Genomic DNA, 24,086 nt, shown 5'->3' on the forward strand with positions numbered 1-24,086 from the left:
GAATACAGATTGAAAATATTTTGCCAAGTCACTGCAGTCTGTTTTTATTTACATCTTACACAGTGTTTTTGGAATCAGGTTGGTATTTATTTTGGTCTGCACATAATTACTGGAAGAAATAAATAAATAAAAAGGCAATTATATCCCAAAAAACAACACAACACAGTAACACACCATAACAAACACTGTTCATATACTGTAAGATGTATCTGTGATATTTTGCAGTTAAGTCTCTAGGATCTTTATTCCTCCAGCATTTTAAATGTGTTTTAGGATCAAACCTTCCCCACTGGATTAAATAATAAAGATAACCATGCGTCTTCAGTCGATGTGAGATATAAGGGTTGTATACCATAGCATTAGCAGACTGTAACTCTCAGCTCTGTCACACCAAACAAACAGTCTCACATCACTGTATCAACACTATTATTTTTCCTCCGTTGTTTCCATTTGTTGACAAGTTCACTCACATTTCTTTTCTGCTCTGCTCATAGGCAAACACACACACACACACACACACACACACACACACACACACACACACATCTGGCAACGAGAGCACTCAGGCTGTGGAACTTTCGCTGCATCCTTTTCCTCTCTAGTGGGTTTTACGACGTTCACAGTGTTACAGGAAGACAGTCAGCATGACTGTACGGACTATACATTCCTTATCAACCCGCATTCAGAACAAAAGTGGTTGTTCAAATAAGAAAGGATGTGCCACCATAGAGAGGAAATGTTCCTGTCTTTGAGTTTACCAACAAGAATTAAAGCTGGTTCCTTCGATCAAGCTTACACAAATCATATTCGCAATTACCAAAAAATGTACTGCAGTGAACTGGGAGTCAGATCTCCCTTAACCAGTTGGATAACATCTCTCAGAAATGAACAACTGCATGCCTCTGTAGAAGATAACTTAAGACAGATAAGACAAGACTTTTTTTCTACACAGCATGGCACCTTTTTATCAACTACATGGAGAAACTCCCGTCTTACACGACTGAACCATCATCTGCTTGATTTCTAGTTTCATCACGCTAGAATCATAAAAGGCCATTCTATTGTGATCAAAGACAACCCATCTCTCTTTTTTAATCCTTCATCTTAGCAGTTACATTTTTTGTTTTATTTTGTAATCTATTTTCTGAGACGTGTGTGCAGTGAGCATTTTTGTATTGTCAGTGTGTGACTGTGTGGTTTGTATTCTATGTCTTGACAAATGTTTATTGTGAAATGTACTTATGAATCTACATTACTGGAATTCACAGTGATTGAACTGATAATTACATTAATTGCCAGCTATTATGATAATCAATTAATCATTATGAGTCATTTTTAAGGAAAAAAAGTCAAAGTTCACTGATTCCAGCTTCTATAATGTGAATATTTACTGGTTTCTTTACTCCTTTTTGATAGTAAAGTAAATATCTTTGGGTCGTAGACCAAATCGAGGATGTCACCTTAGGCTTACAATAACACTGATCAACACTTTTTAACCATTTTTTCACATTTTATAGACCAAACAACTAATCTACTAATTGAGAAAACAATCACCAGATTAATCACCCATGAAAACCTATTTCAGAAGCATCAGAAAAAAGGAAAGTTTCAGTTAAAAACATAGTTATTTTGGAAGACATGTAAACATGGTATTAAGCACAACCAAATAAGCAAATAAGCAATTTAAATTAAAATGTTTGCAACTCAAGAGTTAATGAGAAAATGCTCAGATCAGGATGATTTATTTGCAGACAGTACAGAACAGTTTAATGACAGAAACCTCTTACTAATAGTATCCATTACAACTCGCATTCTTCTGCGTATGAAACAAGCAGAAACTCAAGTTGCCTTACTTTTCTTTCAGACATGTCACAGATGGTTCTGACTATCAGTTTATAGAAGTGTATAAATCTCTGGTGCTGATGCCCTACTTCAGCCGATATTCAATACCAGCATTACTGTTTCTCTAGTCTTTTAAAAGGATTATGCCACTGGATACACAGAGCCTTAAAGATCTTTGCTCTTTTATTGTCACAGATAAGAAATAAAAACAGGCTTGAGGATTAGCCATTAATCCACCTCTCTGTGCATGTTTGAAGTGACTCATTTCTGTTTTTGGCCAGTGCTCACATGTACTGTTCACTTTCTGTCATAGTGAGACAAGTAAGACTTGTCCTGAGATAAAGGCTATTCCTATAAAATGACTGACTTCAAATGTAAGTCAACAGATGCACAAAAATACAAATAAATGTCAAAGTGGCAAATTAAATGACATACTTCTAATCTCTTCACTCTGCCCTCTCTTGATCCCCATCTCTCTACCTACTGCATCCTTTAGACAAACATTCATGATGGGTAATTCACTAATCAGTTTGTTCAGAGAAATTTGATTCCTTCACTCCTTTCATCACGTCTTTCCCATCCTCTTAACTCCTCAAATCCTCCCCTCTAATCCTCCTCTTCTCTCCTCTCTGTTCAGGGTCGAGTTATGTTCCTGGTGCGGGAGGCTGTGACCATCTGAGAGGAGAGGAGAGGAGGAAACATGATTTTATAGATCAGATGAGAACAGAAGAACCTTAGAGAAGAAGACAGCTCAGTTCCATACTGGTGTTACCTCGGGGCGAGCTGGTATCTCCCTCTGCTGCGATGCGGTTGACCTCTGGACTGTCTTGGAGGACGGTTCATGTTCTGGGGTCCTCCATCGTGGAAGTTATGGTAAGAATGAGGATGAGCGTGACAATGTTGGCCTCCTCCTCTGTGTCCTCCTCTCTCCCACAGTGTCTCTCTGTTTTCATATGCACTGTGGTCTCCCCTTGCCCCCTCTCTCTCCCTCCATCCTCCTCTATGTTGATGGCCTCCTCTCGACTCTCCTCTTTCCCTCCAGCTCTCACCACCATCTGAAAGGGAGAAGTGAAATATTTTTAGGACAGGGAAACTTAATTCCTTACAATGAGCAACAAGCCAGACAAGAACAGACATTTCATATAGGAGATTTCTGTGCTTGTGTTCTGACTGACTGACTCTTTAGCTGCTAAATGCTGCACTATGTTCATCAACTAGTCATGTGTACACTAGTAGTGTACAGTGGATTTATCAGAGATTGTCTGCTAAAAACAGAACTGATGCTGATGAGGGTCAAATAAAACAATTCAATTGCAAAATGGAAAACCAAAACAATGACGGGGGGCACAGTGGTGCATTTGTTATCACTGCTGCCTCACAGCAAGAAGGTCCTGAGTTCGAATCCCGTAGCCGGCTGGGGCCTTTATGACTGGGGCCTTTCTGTGCAGAGTTTGCTCCTAACCCTCATGTCTGTGTGGGTTCTCTCTGGGTACTCCGGCTTCCTCCCACAGTCCAAAGACATGCAGCATGATTGGTTAATTGGTGACTCTAAATTGTCCATAGGTGTGAATGTGAGAGAGAGTGGTTGTCTCAGCCCTGCGATGAACTGGCGACTTGTCCAGTGTACCCTGTGGTGTACCCCGCCTCTCACCCAATGTCAGCTGGGATAGGCTCCAGCCCCCCGCGACCCGTCAAGGATAAGCGGTTGCGGACAAAAAAATGAGCTAAAACAGTTCCCAACCAGAATTTTAAACTGCACTTACTGCATATACAGCATTATTGCCACCATATTGGACCAAGCAAGAGTGGCGTGTGAACGTAGGAGCTGTTGTTTTTCTGGATAATAAGTACTAAAATGTTTACATTTCTCAACCAATTCAAGAAAAACTACACTGGTTTTGCTGCAAGTCAAATTTGAAGCAGGACAATAATGAATAAATAGCACTGAGGTCTTGAATGAGCACTTTCAGTACTACAATTAATGGATATTGAATCATTTTAAACACACAAGTACTACAATTTCAATATTTTTGACAACCTCACTCATTTATCTTCATTTCAATGTAGTTATTTGATGCTTGTTATTATATGGATACCAATTGATGCTGCTTTAACTTTGCTTGTTGTGTGTTTTGTTATAAATATGCTAATGTTATAGAGAAATATTTCAGATTTCAACCAGGTGTGCACAGCAGTCATTAGATTTTATTTTTTGTGTTGAATTATGACTTTATTTAGCCATTATTCTTATGTGAGTCTGGAAATGGACTAACAGAGCTTTTTCAACAATCTTAATAAATCTTGGTTAAATGCCCCACTGTGCAAATATATAAATGATTGTTCCTCTCTCTCTTTCTCTCTCTCTCTTTCTCAACACAAGCCCAAATACACACACACACACACACACACACACACACACACACACACACACACACACACACACACACACACACACACACACACACACACACACACACAGCTTGCCTTTAAAGTCTGTCCGCAATTATTTCAAGGCTACCCACAGGACAGCAAAAAAAAACTAATGCCATATCACAGCGGACACACACACACTCATCAAGTCTGACAAACGCTGCCAGTTCCAGCAGAATTATTCAAAGAGGAAAAAAAGCATCATGAAGCTGAATGCTTTCAGATCTCTGTGTCAATTGTCGTATAACAAATAAAAAACCTCAACTGAGATGAAACATATTGTATTTCAGGTACCGCTGACCTTTGCTCTATTTGTTACACAACGACAAACTGACAGAAAGGATAAATGTTTCCCTCCTGTTTAGCTACCGCTCAGAGACGCTTGTGACACTTATCACTTAAGGAACTTTGACAGATGTGGCTGATTTTAAGCCAATTACAAAGCGCCTGTAATGAAACTCCAACTTTAGACCTTGCCAAAATGGAGCTGCAGCCTGCTCGGCCAAATCAGGCCGCCATCCATCCTACCATCAATCCACTCACTGAGTGTGAAAGTACAGGAAAAAAAAAGCACATCAAAGCATGCCATGCATAAGTGGATGTGTCATTCAGGCCACAAGCACCAAAACTTAAGGTCTATTTCTGTGGTCAGCATGTCTTGTGGAAAAGTTTCAGTTTCTCAGATTGAGTTTCAGACTAAAACCAAAAGAGGGAGACAAATAAGATTAGAGAAAATGTATTACTCCTAAAGCAGAGAAGAGTTAAACGTATGTTAACTATATTTAACAATATCAGAGGACAGACTGGAGGAGGGAGTAAAATGTACTCCAGGATGAATTGGAAAATGAGGTTGTTTTCATTTACTTTTTGTCTTTTTGGGTAGAAATAAACTGGGGAGACATGAGCAGCTATACTGGATTCAGTGTTGGAGTGTAATTGTGAGGGCGGGCAGGCAGAGGAGATATTTGCTGAGGAGACTAAACATCAGGCCTGATTCCAAACAAAAACCAAACCGGGCCCTCAACGATACCACATAGCGCCACCACTACTCTCACGCACACACATATTCTCTGTCTTACACACACACACACACACTCTACATCCCCACAGTTCTGTAGTAATGATTGGTGTCTGCGTCTGGCAGAAATGAAACACTGAGGTAAAAAGAGTGTATAGCCTTCCATCTATAAAACCAGAAACATCCTCATGAGACCCACAAGGGTTGACTTGGGGAAAAAGCAGACAGTTCGGCGCAAATCAGAGACTCTGCGCCATCATGGCACGCAGAGAAATGCTCCCAAAAGGTTTATAAGTCACAGGGTTGAAGAGAAACTACGGGTTCACATTTCATAAGCTGCTGCTGAGTTGTCTTCTAAGACTGACCGCCGAGCAGGACGAAGTCTGTGAACTACAGAGGAGTCTTGTACCAACAGGGCACACACTACAGTGACAAGCACCACTTACAGACAGGCCACTTTAAAGGGATAGTCCACCCACAAAATCAAAAATACATATTTTACCCAGTTACAAATGCACAGCTCCATGTAGGAACTATTTTACCTTACTGAACTACACCTGATAACTGTATCACCACACAGAAGGAGGTGTGCATCTATTCATGGAACTTCTGTCAGTCACTGGTTTGATTTATCCACGTGAGTCCTAATGATGCACCAGTGATCTCTTTTTTTCCCTTGTTTTGGTCCAAATGAACCAAACTACCATTGTGAACGCCCTCTCAGATGACAGTTAACTCACCTTAGCGTCCTCATAATGATCTTGAGTAACCAAATCATGATTTCTGGAAAGAGATATTGCTGTTGAGGCTTTAAAATGTATTCTTTCAGTGCCACAAGCCTAGTTCCATTATATTTGAGAGAAAGCAGACATCTCTATGGAAAGTATCTCCACAACTCTGCAACTCACACCAAAACTATCCATATGGATAAACAGCACAAGTAAAAGAAAAAACTGTGTGACAAACTCACTCTGTTGTCACACAGTTTCGAAACTATGTGCATAATGAGCTGAAAAGGTGTCTGGAAAGTGTGAAGTTGCTGCACACGGCACAAGGAAGATAACAACACTGAGCAATAAGAAAAAGAACCAGAGAGAGGGTAAAGGAATAAAGAGAAAAATAAAAGGATGACGAGTAAGACAGAGGGGAACGACTGTGGGGAAGGGGAGCAGAACGAGGGGAGAGACAGAGGAGAGAAGTCTGTAATCAGTTAGTCTTGTTGTGTGTCTTAAAATAGAGCTCTCTCAGCCTATAAACAGAAACCTACTATTACTAGTGCACTGACAAAGCAAGTCTCCGATCCAAGCGTGCACGTGTGTGTGTACGAACACGGCGGTATGCGTGAAGGCCGCAGCACACATGGAGCTCGTTACAGCACGGCCCTCTGGGTAATGTGGTACTGTGAAGGGCACCAGAGAACTACAACCACAGATGAACTGTCAGATTAAAATGCTGCTTCTCTGTTTGGCTCCGGGAGTATTTTCATCAGTTTTTCATATGGGCTGCAGTGTTTTTCTACCACTCAGATCACTGGAGGCCTGTTCATTTCACTGTACTCTGGACAGTGATTAGAAACATAGACTCTAAAACACAAAAACTGAACTACTAGAGCTTTAAAAATAATAAAGACATCATAACATCATTTGCTTGTTTTTGGCCTTTTTGTCTATTTATTGCAAAGTTTACTATATAGATGCACACAGGAAACACAAGTAGAAAAAGAGGGATATGACATGCGACAAAGCTCGCCAGGCATATTTGCACCAGGGACATTGTGGTTACATGGTATGCATCTTAACCACTAGGCCACCAGGGCGCCCTAGAGACATCATAACATTTCTTAATTCAGGTCAAAACGTTTTTAACTCTCTGACCTTTGTTTAACCAGGATGGTCTCAAGATCAAAAACTTTTTTTCCAAAGAGTCCTGGCCAAAATGGGAGCATAATTATGTTAAATGAAACAACACAGAACCAACGTTCAAAAACAAAGTGAATGTTGAGTAAGAGTAAGGAGGAAGAAAACACAAAGGGCATCAAATCGCTTTTAAAACACACAGAAACTCAACAAATATATAGATATTAATGAAAACAACTGAACTAGCTAATTTCAGTGTTTAAAATATCCATGATTTACAGCCTTTTCACTGCAGATGTGTTTTGTTAATAAAATAAAGCAACATATTCACAGACAAATAACACTGTTCACCATTCACTCATTCAGTCAGTCATACGTCTCACCTGTGTGTCTTTCTCTGTCTCTGTATCTGGGTCCTGGTGTGGTTTTATGACTTTGTTCTGGCACATGGGGTCTGGACTGCAGGATTCTGCCTCGTTTCCCACAGGTTTCTATAAGTTTGTCCCTCAGGCAGAGAAACAGAGACAAACAGGATGACTAGAGAGAGACAGACAATAACACTCTTTGGATTAAACAGGATTAAGACACGTTTCAAAATCATGTTGTTCGTTCTAGACAAAAAATAATACAGAAAATTGTTCATGTAGTTGCGACATAAGACAACTTTGTCACTAGTTTTCTCACGCCAAAATCTTGTCACACACAACACACACACGCACACACACACATGCACACAGACACATTCCCCTTTTTGTTTGTCTGTCTCCACTCACATTGCCATCCAGCAACACAGTTTTCTCTGAGCTGCTATGTGCCAGCAGGTACTTTGAGTGGAACAGCCGTCCATCGAAGCTGTGCCAAGGCATCAGGGCAGCGCTGGGCAGCGGGCAGCCGCTGGCACAGTTAGCACCCAGCAGGTGGCTCAGTCCTCGGACGTAGAGAGATCCCAGCTGCACCGCCCGACTGGAGACGAAAGGCAGCTGAGAGCAGAGGAGGGAAAACATTTGGTTGGCACTGCATATTTATCAAGAGACTTGATGTATCTCCTGAAAAAACTTTCACATGACATAGCCAAGACCGGAGCAACACCAAGCAGAGTTTATTCAGGTTTCAACGGGATAAATTTAAGACTTTTTAAAACCATAACGAATGTAATTTAAGACCTATTTCTTAAATGTTCATCTTTACTCTGTAGAGAATGAACTAGTGATGCTAACTAGGTAGTTCAACGTAAGAACTAAAACAAGTTAAAAGTTAATGTATGAACTAACTAAACATTATTGCTAATGGCCAATAAAGCTAAGGATGAAAACTGCTAGAAATTTATATTTAGCATTGTTTTGGTAATTTGGGGTACGCAGAATTAAAGTATAACCAAACCTTTAACAGTATGTTTTCACATATATTCATGGTCCTGAGTTTAAGTTTAATTTTTTTGCAAGTGAGTCTTAATTTAGTGATTTTTAAAGCATGATTTCACGTGACGTTCTTTCCTGCCAAACTAATGTTAGCTTAACTCATTAGGACAACACAACAAGAACAGACACAGTGATTTAACTAAAAACACTGAAGCAAAATATCTCGCATCTGAGTGACAACTTTTTGTCAGAACCGAGGGCTTTTCCCGTCTCTGCGCAGCCTGGAGATTAGTTGTTACAGCATGATCAAATCATTTTTTCCCAAAGACATTTACAATTGAAGTGAAGAAAATTGAAGACTGAAGTTAAGGACACTTCATTCAAGTATCTAGCATCTAGAAACTTTATTGGACTTGTTCAAACACATTTGAGCCACCAGAACTTTTACTAGAATCAACTCTCTTCTCTCAGTCTGCAACAGGATGAGTTCCTTCAGTGTCTGGTTGTTGGAACTGAAGTAAGCAGAAACTGCTGGGCTGATTTAGTCTGAAAGAGTCACAAAAGGTACGCCTGTGACTGACCGCTGGGGGTGTTGGGGTGGTGTTGTTTGTGAGTCGTTTTGCAGGGCTTATAGAGTGTTAGGGGACATATGGCTCCAACGTGTCATCGAGCCATATTTCAGGTCCATCCACAAAACCCCGAACACAGAAATGGTGATTAACAGTTTAATGGTCTAACTCCACAATTCAGTACGACACAGTTCTCAGTCTTTTCACGTTTTCAGCAACTACTTTCTAAAATGTATTGTGTGTAATGTAAAACTCTGAATTTTCCTTTAAACAGACTTTAAACTCTCTTTTGAGCTGCCAGCAGATCATGCGTGACTTCACCACATGTGACAATAAATTCCTTTAGCTCAAAATTTCACAAAGGACAGATCGTCACCCTCCCCCGTATATGAAGAGAGACCTCACTGTTTCATTTAGTAATGTAAATAATTCATCAGATCACATTATCACATCTAAGGCTACATCACACTGCATTCCTATGTGACTCAGATGTATTCTGATCTGCAATGCAACCTCAGTGTGAACAGATATATTGGATATATATATTGGATATATTGTGGAGAAGCGCTGACACATGTAGTTAAAAGCAGCCCTTGATATACTGAAATTTTGGATGAAATCTGTTTTGTGAAGCCTTTCATATCACAATCCCACCACTACTGGCTCAGACTTCACACACACCCCTCCATACAGAAGTAGCAGCCATTGTTCTACAAAAAGGCTCAAATAAATTTTTTTTATCTCTTTTTCTCCTCTGCATTGTCTTTGGCTCACAAATGATCTGGCTTCCACTGCACATCAACTTATAAATGAAACCTTAAGCATTAACTTCTTTAGCCTCCATGCTTACTTGTATACACTGTTATTGTTTTTTTGCGCATGTGGGTCAGTTCAGGATTGTTACCAGTTCACACTGGAATCCGATATGGGCTTGCAGTGTGAATGGAGCCTAGCAGTCTTTCTCAGCAGTATGTCCTTATTTTTGTTCAACAATATGTATCACTTCAGCTCATACACCTTAGACACACTGACATATTTATCGTGACATTCACACTAATAAACCCTGTTAAACTGAGCTTAATGAAGAAATAGAGGTTGAAGCACCCATAACAACTTTATCAACACGCCATAAATATCTTCCTACATCGAAGCATTATTTATAAAGTCCTATTGTGAGGAGCCATCTGATTCTTCTGTATGCTTTAGTGTCGCCACCCGAAACACATTTCTGAACTTTTACTCACAGCTGTTAAAATAATCTATGTTTCTCAACCCTAATTTGCACAACCTTATGTGCTCAATCCTGACACATAAATCACACAATTATATATGACTCAGACCACCCACTTCACTGTCACCATCCATCTAGTGAGGCATGTATAGGTGACAAAACTGACTGGCTGCTGCGTTTACTATATGTGAGAGTGAATGACAATGAGTTGCACACTGCGCAATTTAACTCTGATATGAAAGTAAATTACTGCAATATATTGTATTTGGTATTTGAATGAGGCCTTACAATTTTTTCAATGAAATGATACACAACAAATTGTTCTGAAAAATATTTTCCGTCTTTAATATATATAGACTCATTTGAACATAATCCTCTTGAATTACCACTTATGACCCACCAGATGTGTGTGATGGTGCCGCTGCCCTCTGCCTGTATCTTCCTTATTTTCTTATTATTTTGCTGCGCTCACGATGCTTTACCAACCTGAAATGTTGGTATATGACGTCCTGGGAATGAGACGAACCAATCAGCTGTCTTTCTGGTACATTTACAAACAGCTTGGACAAATCTTATTGATTCTACTAATCTTCTGGGCAGTTCGTTATCCAGCTCCAGACAGTCCTGGATATGTATGAACCTGTAAATCTTTTATCAGACTCGTTTAGTAATTTGACCTGTTGATTATTATGTTCGTTTACTGTATATATATAACACATCTGTGCATTTTCTGTACATATGCTATGTTCAGTCAGGTTTAGTCACAAATGTAACCTGGTGAAAATGTGCACTTTTCTGCTCTAATTACCTCATGAGGCCTGTAGGATTTATTTATAGTGACCTACTAGGTAAATTTGATTGTTATTTAACATATGTACACATTGATGCCGTGTTGTATTTATTATGTAGAATTTTATTTATTTATTTATTGACGCTGTCCGTCACTTGCCATGTAAATGTATCTGTACAGGTTACAAATGTAAATGTAATATTTGTGTAGGTATCTACCTGAGAGGCCTTCACTTTATAATTTACCTATTTAATGAAAGCACTTTGGGATGCACGATTGTAACTGTACAGAGTGATTTGCTTTACTTAGGATATTGTAGTGTGTCAACAGTTAACCATTGCACTGCGGAAATGTCACTGGTTGCAGACTTACAAACACTCCCTATTTAAGATGACCTCTCATTGTCACAAACTGTTTGCATGATGAAGGTATAGTACCGAGACATTGCAAATAAATGTAATATTGAAAGTAAGACAGGGTGTAGGGATTTACTTGCAACACAACAAATCATTACAAGTTTGACAGATGACAAAGACAGCAGGGTAAAATGTGAGGGTGAGAAAACCTTTAGGTTCAACATCGGTTTTAATATAAAGTTCCAAGTAAGTTAGTCATCTCTGCCTGTGTGTGTGTGTGTGTGTGTGTGTGTGTGAATGACCAATGGACCTGAAGTTTGTCTGGAGCAAATCTCACATACTTCTGAAATGATCAGCCTATTTTTGGTGCACATTCATGACTGTATGCTGAAGGGAACTCTGTGATTCACAATTTTTGAAAAATTTTGAAAAACCTCTTTTTTTAAGCCTCTACTCCAGTGATGGTCGTGGCCGCTGATGTTAGGTTTTCAGGTCATTCCCACTGATATTTTAAGAACACCTTAAGGGAATTCTTTCAAACTTGGCCCAAATGACCACTTGGACTCAAGAATATACCAAATACATTTATGTGGTCAAAGGCCAAAGGTCATAAAACATGTTTTTGGCCATAAGTGAAGAATTCATACACCCTGACAGAATTACACACAAGCATTGCTGGAAAGTAACTACTTACATGTAACTAGTTACATCTAAGTACGTTGCAAAATATAATTGTAATCCATTACAGTTAGTAAAAAAACAGTGTAACTAAATTTGTGTTACTAAATAAAATTTTGGTGATTAAAAAGAGGTTAAATAGAAATATTCTTTTTGTCTTGCCACAAGGGGATGTGCACTCTGCTGAATGATTTCTCTTAGTTAAATATACAATCAAACCCATAATTTAATAAATAACTTCAGGGATATTAAAAGTCAGCAGCAAAGAAAGAAGAAAGAAGGACAATAAAGGAAAAGGAAGATGAGGATGATGAAGAAACAGAGAGCGAGCTACTGTAACAACAGCAGGCAGATGTTCTCTGTGTGTGCTCTCAGCTCTCACCTGTCCTCTGGCAGATAACACTGATAACAGTGATTATGTGTATACACACACACACACACACACGCGCACACACACACACTCAGCCCTGCCTGCCACCTGCTTCCAGTCAAACACAGCTTCACCTTCTGAAAACAATGAACCACTGGACAGAGACACAAAGGCCTGAGGGCGCTCACAAACACGGCAGCACAAAGAGACAGAGAGCAAAAGGAGATAAAGAGCAACGTGAAGAGAGACAGAAAAAGAGAAAGTGGTCGAGTGTAAAAAGTAGAGGAACATGAGAACACACAAGAGAGACACAGACAAAGACAGAAACGTGTGTGTGTGTGTGTGTGTGTGTGTCCAGTGGGGCGGAGTGTGCTTGGTGTAAATAGCTCCATGTGGTGAGCGTCAGCTAGGACAGACAGGCGGCTGTCGCCAGCACACACTCTCTGTCACACAACACACACACACACACACACACACACGCCACAATCACAGTCCCATGGGGAGGAATGTTGCAACGAAACCAACGCATCCCAAAACCTACCCACAACCCCTTTCCCCTAAACACACACACACACAAACTGTGTGACTCATTTTCACTCAGTTGATCACACTATCACACACATAAACTATGCTGATTTTTTTTTTTTATTTTGTTTTTCAGTGGGTATTTTATGGAAAAATAAAGAGACGGGTTTTCAGTTTGTACTGTCATTTGCTGAAGTGTGTGTGTGAATCAGCATTTTTCTGCAAGTTATACACATGCAGATGCATACACAATCAAATAGCAAAAGCTGACTGTGAAGGTGCATGTGTGAGTATATTCATGCGTTTAGTTTGTGTGTGTGTGTAGTTAATCCGTACACTAGTCACTGAGTTAACTCCCCTCCTGCTGCTCTGAACCTCTCCCAGCAGACAGCATATTCAAATCAACGCCCAGCCCTAATTATTGTGTAGAAAACAGACGAGCAGCAAAAATACAAATTACTAGACACAAGTATGGTAATTAAGCAGTAAAAATAAATGGGGCTACAACAAGGCAGCAAACAGCACGGCCGTTTTCCCAGAGAATGGAAAAGCACAGCTGACTCTGTGATCCTCATATCTGTGAGAGCTCACGAGTCAGATCAACTGAGTTTACTGAAGACTGTGAGAAAAAAAACAGACATAATAATGCTGACATGCTGATTCAGTGACACCTCTATCTAAATTAGGACTACAAATATTTAGTATTGTCATTTTCAATTCATCTATGAATTATTATTTACAATCCAGTCAACCAGATATTGTGAAAGAGACTACCCTGGCATTGCAGGTTCACAAATACAAATTAATCTGGCATCTCTCAGTTAATTTTCAGTTTCAAAGGGGCGTTATCAATGGATGCAGATAAAAAACCTACAATCAATCAGAGCAACGAAATGTGACCTACAGCAAGAGATGCACAAATTGCAATTTTCTGGGCCAATTCAAATTTCTGATTTTTTAAAAAACCTTCTGATGCCAGTTCTGTCCTCTTCAATTATTCTTTCTTTCTAAGAACTATAACTGACAGCATAGACAAATATTTCTGCAACTTTTGTTTAATTGAAAATTAAATTATAAGTCCATAATGAAACACTGACTGTTTTTTATGTTGAGTTACTTTAATAAGATCATAAAACATTTCTTTAATGTGCACTCAGGGAAATTTCAAACAAAATGGTGTTGGTTTATTTGTTTGAAGAATGGTGTATATATGTTTTAGGACATCAACTTCTCATGTGAAAAACTGTTATCACAGATATGAACTTTAATTTCTTTAGCTGTGACAGTAATATCATAATCATAGCTTTCAAGTTGTGTCTGCAAAAATGTAAGAATATTCATTATTTTTGAAAAAAAAAAAAACAATTCAAAAAATATAGACATCTAAGTTTTAATAATGTTAATAATTTAACTTTGAACCTTGAAATTTGTTAACATTTGATTTTTTTCACAAATTTATATAAAAATGACCATTTGCTTTTTCTGGAAACTCAATCAGCAGCTTGTTTGTGTTTTCTCTCCATTTGTCTCCTCACTTTCTATTACTGGAAACGCTTTTTGAGCTGTGTTTACAAGAAGACCTTGTTTACTGTAAACTACAGGGGACACTGCGCTCTTGCAGAGGGAAACTCAACAACTATAGGGCGCATTGGGCACAATTGATCATAAGTCAGAAAATACATCAGAAAACACATCTGTTCCTTTTAAAAAAAATGTTTTTGTATGTGTGTGTATTTTTGTTTGTACTTGTAACTGACCTTGATGTGTTGAAGCTCCTGAGAGGATTTTAGTCTCAGACACACAGCCTGACTAAGGTATGCATCCACGTCCTCCTGAGACAAAGTTTGTACCTGAAAACAAACACACAAACATGTACACAAACACACACACACGCACAGAGGGAAAATATATGGTTAGCCAATTCAATCACACCCCAGTGTGTGTTGTGTGTGGGTCAGTTTGTTTTGTCTGCTGTCTGTGCAACAATTCAACAGAGAAAGAAACAATGCTGAATGCAGAAACAAGGCTGCCCAGTTGTGTGTACAAAACAAACAAACCCCGAAGCTATTTAAATAGAAGAGTGACGAGGGAATGTGAATGCAGCAGTGATCAGACAACAACAGCTACTGTTGTCTGTTAGCTTGTCTGCTCAACTTTGATTGTCCACTCATCTAACGGTCCATCTAATAAGCTGCTCATCTGTCTGACGGTCTGTCGGTCCTTCATTCATTTAAATGACTGGCTCCAAGTGTCCCTCTGTCTGTTTGCTCAAAAATCTACATCAGCTCACAAGGCTGCCTGTTGATCTTTGTGTCTTTAAGAGTTCAGCTGAACTTGAGTGTTAGTGGGTCAAATTATGTTGTAAAGGCAGGTCTAACATGCTAAGTTGTAGGGTTAACATCTCATTTATCATCGGTGATAATATGTTTGACTGGCTGCTCTTCTTGCTTTTGTGAAAACGACACGGTTCCTTCATAGCAAAACTGCTCAGATGATCAGATGTAGAACTCAAGTGCAATGACTCTATTTAACTTACTATGTTAAATCAATTTCTACATTGACATGAGGACTATATACTGTAACTAAAAAAATGTTACTTGTAAGATGTCAATGAATAAGAGGTTGCTTTTCCCATTTAAGGGGAAATCAAAGTCTACAGGTCATGCAAGTACCACTGCGTTTGTGAAAAAAAAATTATATAAAGCCTTTTCTGTCTCTAGAAGGAGCTGTGTGAAGCCTGATAATTGCCTCAAGTGATGTCACTTGAGTCAGAAGACTTCAAAGCCTGGGGGTGTGGAGGTAGAAAGAAGTGAGCTTGCGATATGTTTTCACAGTCAGTGGGAATTCTCGTTTTTGCATCACAATTTTCATTTTCACTTCACTGAAAACTATTAAAATCAATATGATGTGATGTTACTTGGGGTCTGTACCAAACAAACATGTTTTCTTACAGCTTGAGAGCAAGATATTTAGGCCAGGGCATCTCTGCAGCACTACAGTACCTCATTATAATGCTGTTAAAATTCAGAAAATTGCAGCTTCTGCTATTTAGAGTTTACAGTTTTACAACATTCTGATTAATTGTGCTGCCCTACGTTGTACCACCTCATCTCCATTTGGGGTTAGCAGCTCAAGGTTACATTAGCTGCTATTTGCATAACAAACCCTAACCTGATCTAACCCAATTTGTTGGTAATGTAGGTACTAGTTTTTTTCAAGGAAAACAAATGACTGAACTAAAAAGAAAAACAAATATTTCTGATTCTGTTACATCTTTTTTGATCAGTTTTTTTGTTTGTTTGTTTGTTTTTTTACTGTCCAGTGATGTAATGTTATAGGAATACTAAATAAGTGCATGTATGTAAGGAAGGACAAATGTCATGAGGACATTTTGAAAACTCAACATCTGAGGTTACTTTAAGACATAGCTCTGTTAAGGAGGCATTCAAGAGTGATTTAAGGCCTATTTGTTGCAGATAATGACTGATAAATGAATCTACACTATAATTTTTGTTTGGATTCTGCAAAATGACGAATGCACCTTTGTCCAGGTGATGTGATCCTGTGATCCCTGTTGTGTTAAAGCTCAGTCAGATGACGTCAACGCAAAATGTGCAAACCAAAAACACAAATCTCTGAAAACAAGGCATTACAACAGGATTACAAAAAGTATAAATGCTTATAGTGTAAAATTTACGACCAAAATAAGGACACAATTGTAGTAAGGTGAATTAAGAAATTACTCTTAAGATATTTAAAGCCCCTAGGTGGTTATCAGAGAACTTGTTGACGTAAGAGCTGGAATTACAAAGACCAGTGTCTGTGGCTAAACTGGGCACTCAGTGGGTGATAGTGGCTACCATTAAGCCATGACAAAACAACACAAAACAGACCGTCAACAACCAATGTTTAACTTCAAATCACAAGCTGAATAAAGAGCAGAATAATTGTTGTGTATGTTATAGATGTAAATCCCAAATCAAAAGCCGACTTGTGTGTTTAATTGTCACCAAATACATTTGCTCTTTCATTTTCTGTTTACATAAATCATCAGGTGTAGCTTTACTACCCATACACTGGCATTATCTTGATTGAAATTACTAAATACAAACTGATTCCTTTATGCTCCACTGTTTCATTTAACAGCTTAACTTATTCAGTGAAGGCTAAGACAAACATGCAGCTCGACCAATGAAAACCAAAACAGTCATATCAATCACAGAGGACACAATGTTTTTTTTTGCAACTGGAACACCCAACATGACTCAAAAGGAGACTGTAGTGGATTAAATGCTAGTATAGCATCAGAGAAAATCCCTTGTATTTTCAACTAAAACAAAACTAAATTACATTTAAAAATGTGTGATTTGTGATGTTTCTTCACATACTGGTCGATACATTTCCACAATTCAGGAAATAAGAGCGTAAATAAGTCCAATAATCAAATCACTGGACTGGGTGCGCACGTTTGATTAGGGTTTTTGGTTTACCTTTACTGATGTGGTTAGACAATGTGTTTTCACATTTTCCTGTTTTATTCATTTGATTTTTGTTCAATAAAAACTGTTCTCAATTTGGCTAATGGCCTCTGTTTTCTTTCTACTGTCAGCACTGTCAATACCCACTGAAAACTATCAAAGAAACAAGAAAAAGTTGACACTACCTGGAGGACAATGTAAGTGACCAAGCAGAGAGCAGCCAGCAGAGAGTCTTCAATAGCTCCATACAACTCTGAGAACTCTTGGCAGTCAAAAATAGAGAGGAAGGACGTCAGGCGAAGAGCAGAAACTTCAGGACCTGTGCCGAACCATAACAAGTCCAGACTGGGCTGATCACCTACACATTCAGAGAGAAGATACTTTGCTTTGGCTGCAAAAACAGTGTGTGAAATGTGACAATATACAAGCATGACTACAAGTACCTTTTCAGAGTCACTCTGGTGCAAGTGATGCCTAAGAGATCTGCAACTAATTTAATTACAGATGGAAACACCATTTCTAAGAAACATTAGGGGAAAATGTAGAACTACATGACTCATTTTGTTGTTGTTGTTGGTTTTTGTTGCATTTTTGGAGCATTGTAAACTTAAATGGGCATTACCCAAGACTGCCACAGTGTATTGTCATCCCAACAAGAAAAATTAAACAGAACTAACCAAAAATGCCATCTCTTCATTTTCTGAACTTGCATCAAATAGTGCAACAAAACTGAAATCAGATCAGTAAATCATAAACAAAGCGTCAGGTACATTACCTGGGAGGCTGATCGGGACAGGGGGGACCATGTCAGGTTCCTGCAGAGGGTTACCAGGGTAGACAAACCATTCCCTAACTGCTGGAGGGTCATCACTGCTGCCTGAAAACAACCAAATAAATCAAGGTTAGACTTTTTAAACTACAGTATACACCAAAAAATAAAGTAAGTAAAGTAAGCGTGTGGGAGACCCATCCTGTAAGTTTAGTTTTGTAATCTCTTCACCCAGTGAATTTAGGACACCTTTGTGCTTTTCAGTGAAATCAAGATATTCACATAACTTATCTGTACTTTTTTCTTTTGGTTGTTATTTTCAACAGCTTGCCTATCATCACTTCATATTCCAGCAACATATTTACATTATTTATTTTGCTCAGTTCTAATAATGTGTTCTTTATCTCCTTCTGTTGTACTTGCTTTTATTTGTACATCAGTGGTAGGTTTACTGTCCTACCATTTTGTCCTTGCAGCAGCAGCAGCCCATAGATGAGTTGTCTGCAGGGTCTGTAGACGAGGGCCTGAGGCAGCAGCTCAGTGTCCTCCTCATCCTCCAGAGTGTTGCTACATTCAGTTACTCCCTTACACACAACACAGTAAACCATGAAACCCTCAGCTGCTACATGCTTCTCTCTACAGGCCTGGGGGAAAACCACAGAGCAAAACATGATAAGCCAGTGTGGCATTTGTAACTCTCCAAACAGAAGAGACAGAATGAGGAACAGGACATACCTTTATGATTTCTGAACTAACATGTTTCTCAAAGGCAGGGGCAGACGGAGGTGCAGATATGTCACCACGCTGAAGAGCTTCCTGTCCAGGCAATAAGTAGGAGCAAATCCCCCTCTTCAGTAGTTCTCTGCAAGGAGCTGACAAATTCAGAGACTGAGGGATAAGCTCAGTCTCTTCCTCCTGTCTGCCCCACAAGGAGCTCACATGGTGGGATACAGCTAGCACCATCTGCCCCTGAGGAGCACCAGAGTGTGGTGCAGGATTGTTCATCCTGTGAAACAATAAAATTATTGTTATGTAATGTCCTTAACTGAACTTATTGGCTAAATGACAAAATATTATGAATGGCTGGATTCAATGTTCATGTTCTTATAACTAAACATAGTAAAGTAATTGGAATCATTTGTAATTAATTGGGATAAGAATGAGAATTCATAACAAATATAAATAGATTGCAAAACCCAAAGTGAAACCTCAGACACCTGTAAGTTGCCATGGCATCATTCCTGATGTACTGCATCCGCTCCTCTGACACCACATCGTTACCTAGGAGGCAGGCCAGCAGTGGTAGCTGGCTAACAGCCAGTCCAATGGTTTGACAGAACCTCTGTCGGTCATACAGGACGGTAGTGAGGCTGTCTGTCCGCAGCTTTGCCACAGACAAGTAGGGCGAACTTTAAAAGATAAAACTACATGCTCAGATTAGACAGTTTATCCACATTTTCCATGACTTGTCAGTAATATATGGTCCAAGAATCTATCTCAAATTCAGTATTTAAACTGCAAACAGTGGTGAAAGTCATTTTGCTGCACTTTTTAAAGTATTTTTAAAGGACCAAAGGGTAGAAACATCCCAGGATGACATGGAGTCTTCCTTGAAAGAGGACCCACCCCCTGGGTAGATATGAACAGCTCATTTTCAGGTATCAAAACACGGGGATTCTTATTTTCATGATTGCACACTAATGAAAACATACTTTTTAATAATATATCCCATTTCTGCCATATTCTGGCAATAAATGTATATAAAATGTACACATTTGACCTTACAATACAAGAAAGTCTTAAGACTAACAAGACAGCTTGGGACAACAAACCTGTCGTATATGATGAAGTCTGAGTCCTGTCCCAGAATGCCCATACTGCCATGCTGTCGAGCGTAGCTGGCAATCTCATAGTCAGCCTCCTGTACTGATAAATATACTTCTTGACCCAATGACCTGTATGTAACAATAAAATCTACAATAAGAAAATAATATCAAACAACAATAATTTCACATAAACAACAATAACAACAATCATCACATATCAGGCCAAGGCTCTAGTCTTTTAAATATATTACTAACTTTATTATCATGGCGTACATATTATGTACAAAAGGTCAACTGCTTCATGATCCGTCTTGTAAATGCTGACCTGAGAGCAAAGCTTGTGAACGTTGCCAGACCAGAGGGAAGACAAAAGAGCTCTCTACCGGGTTGCTCTCCATGTGCCTTCATGTGATGGAATATTTTAGAAACCTCCCTGTTCACTCTGCGTCTCCTCTTCACCTGTGGCAGGATATGATATTGTATACAGGATGTGTAAATTCATTAGGTTAGTTGAGTAAATATCAGGCTTTGCAAGTTTAATATGAGAGATGTTAATACATCATGCTTACGTCAGTCTTTAGAACTTACGACTGACAAGATTAACATCTACACTTTAGTACTACAGAAAATAATCTGCCAATAAACTCCACAGGCTGACAGTCTTTCAACAGCTGCAATTCTAAGATGTGTTTTCTGAGAGATAATATTTGAACACCGCAAGTGTACAGTTTCTTTCCTCACCCACTCCTGTCTCTTCTGCTCTTCCACCACCCCATCAAAGAAGAAGACCAGTCTGATGCCAGCTGAGGTGAAGGCCTCCACCCAGCTCTTCAGCACATCCATGTACTCCCTCCACTGCCCCCCACACACCCAGTCCTTGCATGAGTACCAGTGACGCAGGCAGGCCATACCATCCACAACAATTGTGGGGCCTAAATGAAAGTGAAAATACAAATGTAATATGGAGCAGGTCTGCATGCTAAACCATTCTGAGAAAAGACCGACATGTCCCCAAGATATGTCCAGTTGCCATTTTTTAGTGCCTTGGTCTTATAAAGCTTACAGCCATTAGATCATCAAAACCCCTTTGTGTCCTCAATGCTGCCAGTAAAATCATAATGCTCGTTTGGACTGCTAGCTGTGTCTGTCACTGACTTCTCACCATCTGTATCCCTCTCAGCACTCCTCTTATCTTTTTCTAGCATCACTGATGATAAGGCTATATGTAGAGTGGACCAGCAGTGTGTGTATTGTTTCTACCACCAATTAGGAATGCTGGACAAACCTATAAATGTCTTTAATAATACTATGCTTAACATTATTATTATTACTATTATGAATAATATTGAGAGCAAAAAAGAAAGATGTTGATCATCAAATGCAATATTTTTGTCTATTATCAAAATATCATAGCAAAGGACTTGCTGCACTGGCAACCACTCCCATTAAAATTATGTTTATTAGATTAAAGAAGTAAAATCTTTGGGCCCAAATTGAAATTGAAATGGTATCTCCTCTGGGAATTTGAATTCACAGTTACAGTTTTTCGATCATCATCCAGACAAGGCAGATGCATGTGTGTTCTCCCACTGATTGCATTATCTAAATATCTCAACATTTCTTTTTAAAATGTGTATGTAAGGTGCACATTTACAGTCTATTACTAATTAATAACCAGATTAAGAGTGTTCTTAGTAATGATGTAATTGGGCGTATGCTTGCTCCCACTCATATTGTTATTATTATGACATGACCTGAAACAGGTACTGTGGACAGGTTTTCACTGTATATATTTGCATTGGTATTTTTGGGGCTGATGCCAATACTGATATTAGGAAGTAAAAAAAAGTCAGATATCGATGGCCATTCCATGTCAGTGTGAGAATTCTGCATCTGGAAGAAATGTTGTCTATAGAATAAAACAAAAAATTAAAACTTAAAAATTTTAATTACATGAACACTAGTAGAACCAGAGAAAACTAAAACATTTTGAAATGTGTCATATGAAGTTACACATTTAGTAAAATCCCCATCTTGTCCCACGACTGAATAAGAGTTAAGTTGACAAAAACTTGACTTGACACATCCACTACTGCTCCTCCACTGTCATACTACCTGTACACTGAAATAAACTCAACTGGTCGTGTTTGCTGAGGCTGTGCAGTCTCGCTGGCTTTTAGCAACATGTTGTCTGGCCATTTCTCTCAGGTTCACAGTCACACAGGCTTCTGGACAGCAGCGGTCCATGAAGGACTGAAGACCTTTCACACCCATTTCTACAGTGAAGAAACACACACACACAAACAAACAGAGTGGATTCATAGGAAACTTTTAGGGTTACCTAGCAGCAACATGCTAAAATACGGCAGTTTATTTAGCTGCCACTTTAATTTCAAGTGTTTGTGACATCTTACATTTTAAGAACTTGATCAGTGACACCGTTTCGGTTTCACATCACTGCAGGACGAAGAGCACAAGGTGACAGCTCTCAACTTATTCAGTTCTGTGTTCACTGAGAGAAGACCTGAAAGCTAATAGTTAGCTTAGCTTCTAGCCGCTAAACTAATTCATTCCGAAGCTGTCGCGTTTGTCCTTATAAACTAACTCGTCTTTTACTAAGTTGTGCCTGTAAATACATTTGCCTTCTGGTATTACTTCACATAGCAAAAACTTACTTGGAAATCTTGGCGTATATGAGCAGCATGTGCCCGTGTTGTGTTTACTTTGGTCTTGTCTAGAAGGGAACCGTTGATTCGTGGAACGCTCGCGAGATTTAAAAGCGGTCTTCCTTCACTTGCATGTTGTATGAAGTTTTATAATGGGACGCTGTCGTTAAGATCTTGGTGATTTTTGGGAACAATTACATCTGCTTATGGTTAGGGAAATGTCATGGTTTAGGTTAAAATAGTAACGCTCGCGAGAGCTTTCGCGGGCCTGGGGTTCCCTTCTAGACACGACCGTATACTTGGTGTAAATTCCAAATTACTTCCTCTGCTATACGCGTGGCGTCATCACGTTGCAAAACAAAGCACACGTGCTCGACGCTCAGAGCCCACAGTAGTAGTACGTTAATCAGAAACATAGAAGAGCCAAGACTAAAAAATAAAATAATAAATAAATAAAAATACTAAAAACAGTAATTAAAATAAAAAATAACGCTGAAACACAGTTTTGACTGCTAATTTCATCATTGTATTGATGCTGTAATGAAAAAATAAACATCTTAAAGTGACATGAATGAGAATGGACCATTGATGGCTTTGAGGGCTCAGTGAGCCCTCCCATAATAACTCCCCAGGCTGGGATCAGAGACAGACTAATTGCTCTCCAGGCTCTCCTGGAGAATGGGGGCTCTTTTCTAGAGTCACAAGCTATTAGGTCTACCTTCTCAACACAAAGCACCCCCGTCCCTTCCACTCTATTGTCTGCATGGAACAGGAATAAAGAAAGGGACATATGCTGGATGTCAGTCCAGCTGTCAGCATCTGTCGTTCCTCAGCCAGATGCTCTGTGGACCGCAAGGACAATCCACCCCTCCCAGTCAACTGATCTTCAAGTAGGGAGGAGCCATGTTGTAAATCTGCCCCCCCTGTGATTGCTCTGGAGAGTTATGACCTCTGGACTCATGAAGACCACATAAGCATTCTGGTTTTAGACAGAACTTGACCAATGATTTGTGCCTTGGTTATAATGACCCTAGTTTAATTTTAAGTCTATGGGTTAGGATCACCTTCGCCTTCACCTGCCTATGCAGATGGTGAATCAACAACAGAAAGAACCAGAAAGAAGAAGCAGCATTTGCTATAGCTAATAGGGATCCTAATAAACTAAAGTAAACAGCTGCATTGACTCTTCTCCTCTTGGCCCATGTGTCTCAAAGTTACATTCATGTTCAGTGTTTATTAACTGTAGAGCTTCAGGTCTCAAGGTTTTGGTCCATGTTGGCAACCTGATAATCAGACTGAATTGTTATTTTTGGTATGTATGATA

General features: G+C 39.2%; 1 protein-coding gene across 1 annotated transcript; it reads right to left on the reverse strand.

Moving 5' to 3' along the window:
• Positions 1-1,932: 1,932 nt before the first annotated feature.
• fam120b (family with sequence similarity 120 member B) lies at positions 1,933-22,370 on the reverse strand. The gene is made up of 14 exons (XM_084718868.1): positions 22,235-22,370; positions 20,838-21,028; positions 20,422-20,555; positions 20,103-20,225; positions 19,488-19,679; positions 19,006-19,276; positions 18,731-18,914; positions 18,277-18,378; positions 17,687-17,859; positions 14,781-14,873; positions 7,920-8,126; positions 7,530-7,683; positions 2,615-2,897; positions 1,933-2,517 (listed from the first exon to the last, which is right to left on the reverse strand). Exons 1-14 carry the CDS (start codon positions 22,368-22,370, stop codon positions 2,487-2,489), a joined length of 2,274 nt encoding a protein of 757 aa, XP_084574994.1. The 3' UTR covers positions 1,933-2,486.
• Between the last annotated feature and the right edge of the window lie 1,716 nt (positions 22,371-24,086).

Source organism: Lutjanus erythropterus, chromosome 1 (genome assembly GCF_056507025.1).
Source record: "Lutjanus erythropterus isolate fLutEry1 chromosome 1, fLutEry1.hap2, whole genome shotgun sequence".
NCBI classification, from domain to species: Eukaryota; Metazoa; Chordata; class Actinopteri; order Lutjaniformes; family Lutjanidae; genus Lutjanus; species Lutjanus erythropterus.

Excerpts from the sequence above, each read along its gene's own strand:
- fam120b (XM_084718868.1), bottom strand. The coding sequence starts at position 22,370 with ATGGGTGTGAAAGGTCTTCAGTCCTTCATGGACCGCTGCTGTCCAGAA. Across the intron at positions 19,680-20,102 it reads GACTTCATCATATACGACAG|TTCGCCCTACTTGTCTGTGG; the intron begins GTTTGTTGTCCC and ends TATCTTTTAAAG. Across the intron at positions 14,874-17,686 it reads TCACTTACATTGTCCTCCAG|GTACAAACTTTGTCTCAGGA; the intron begins GTAGTGTCAACT and ends GTTTGTTTTCAG.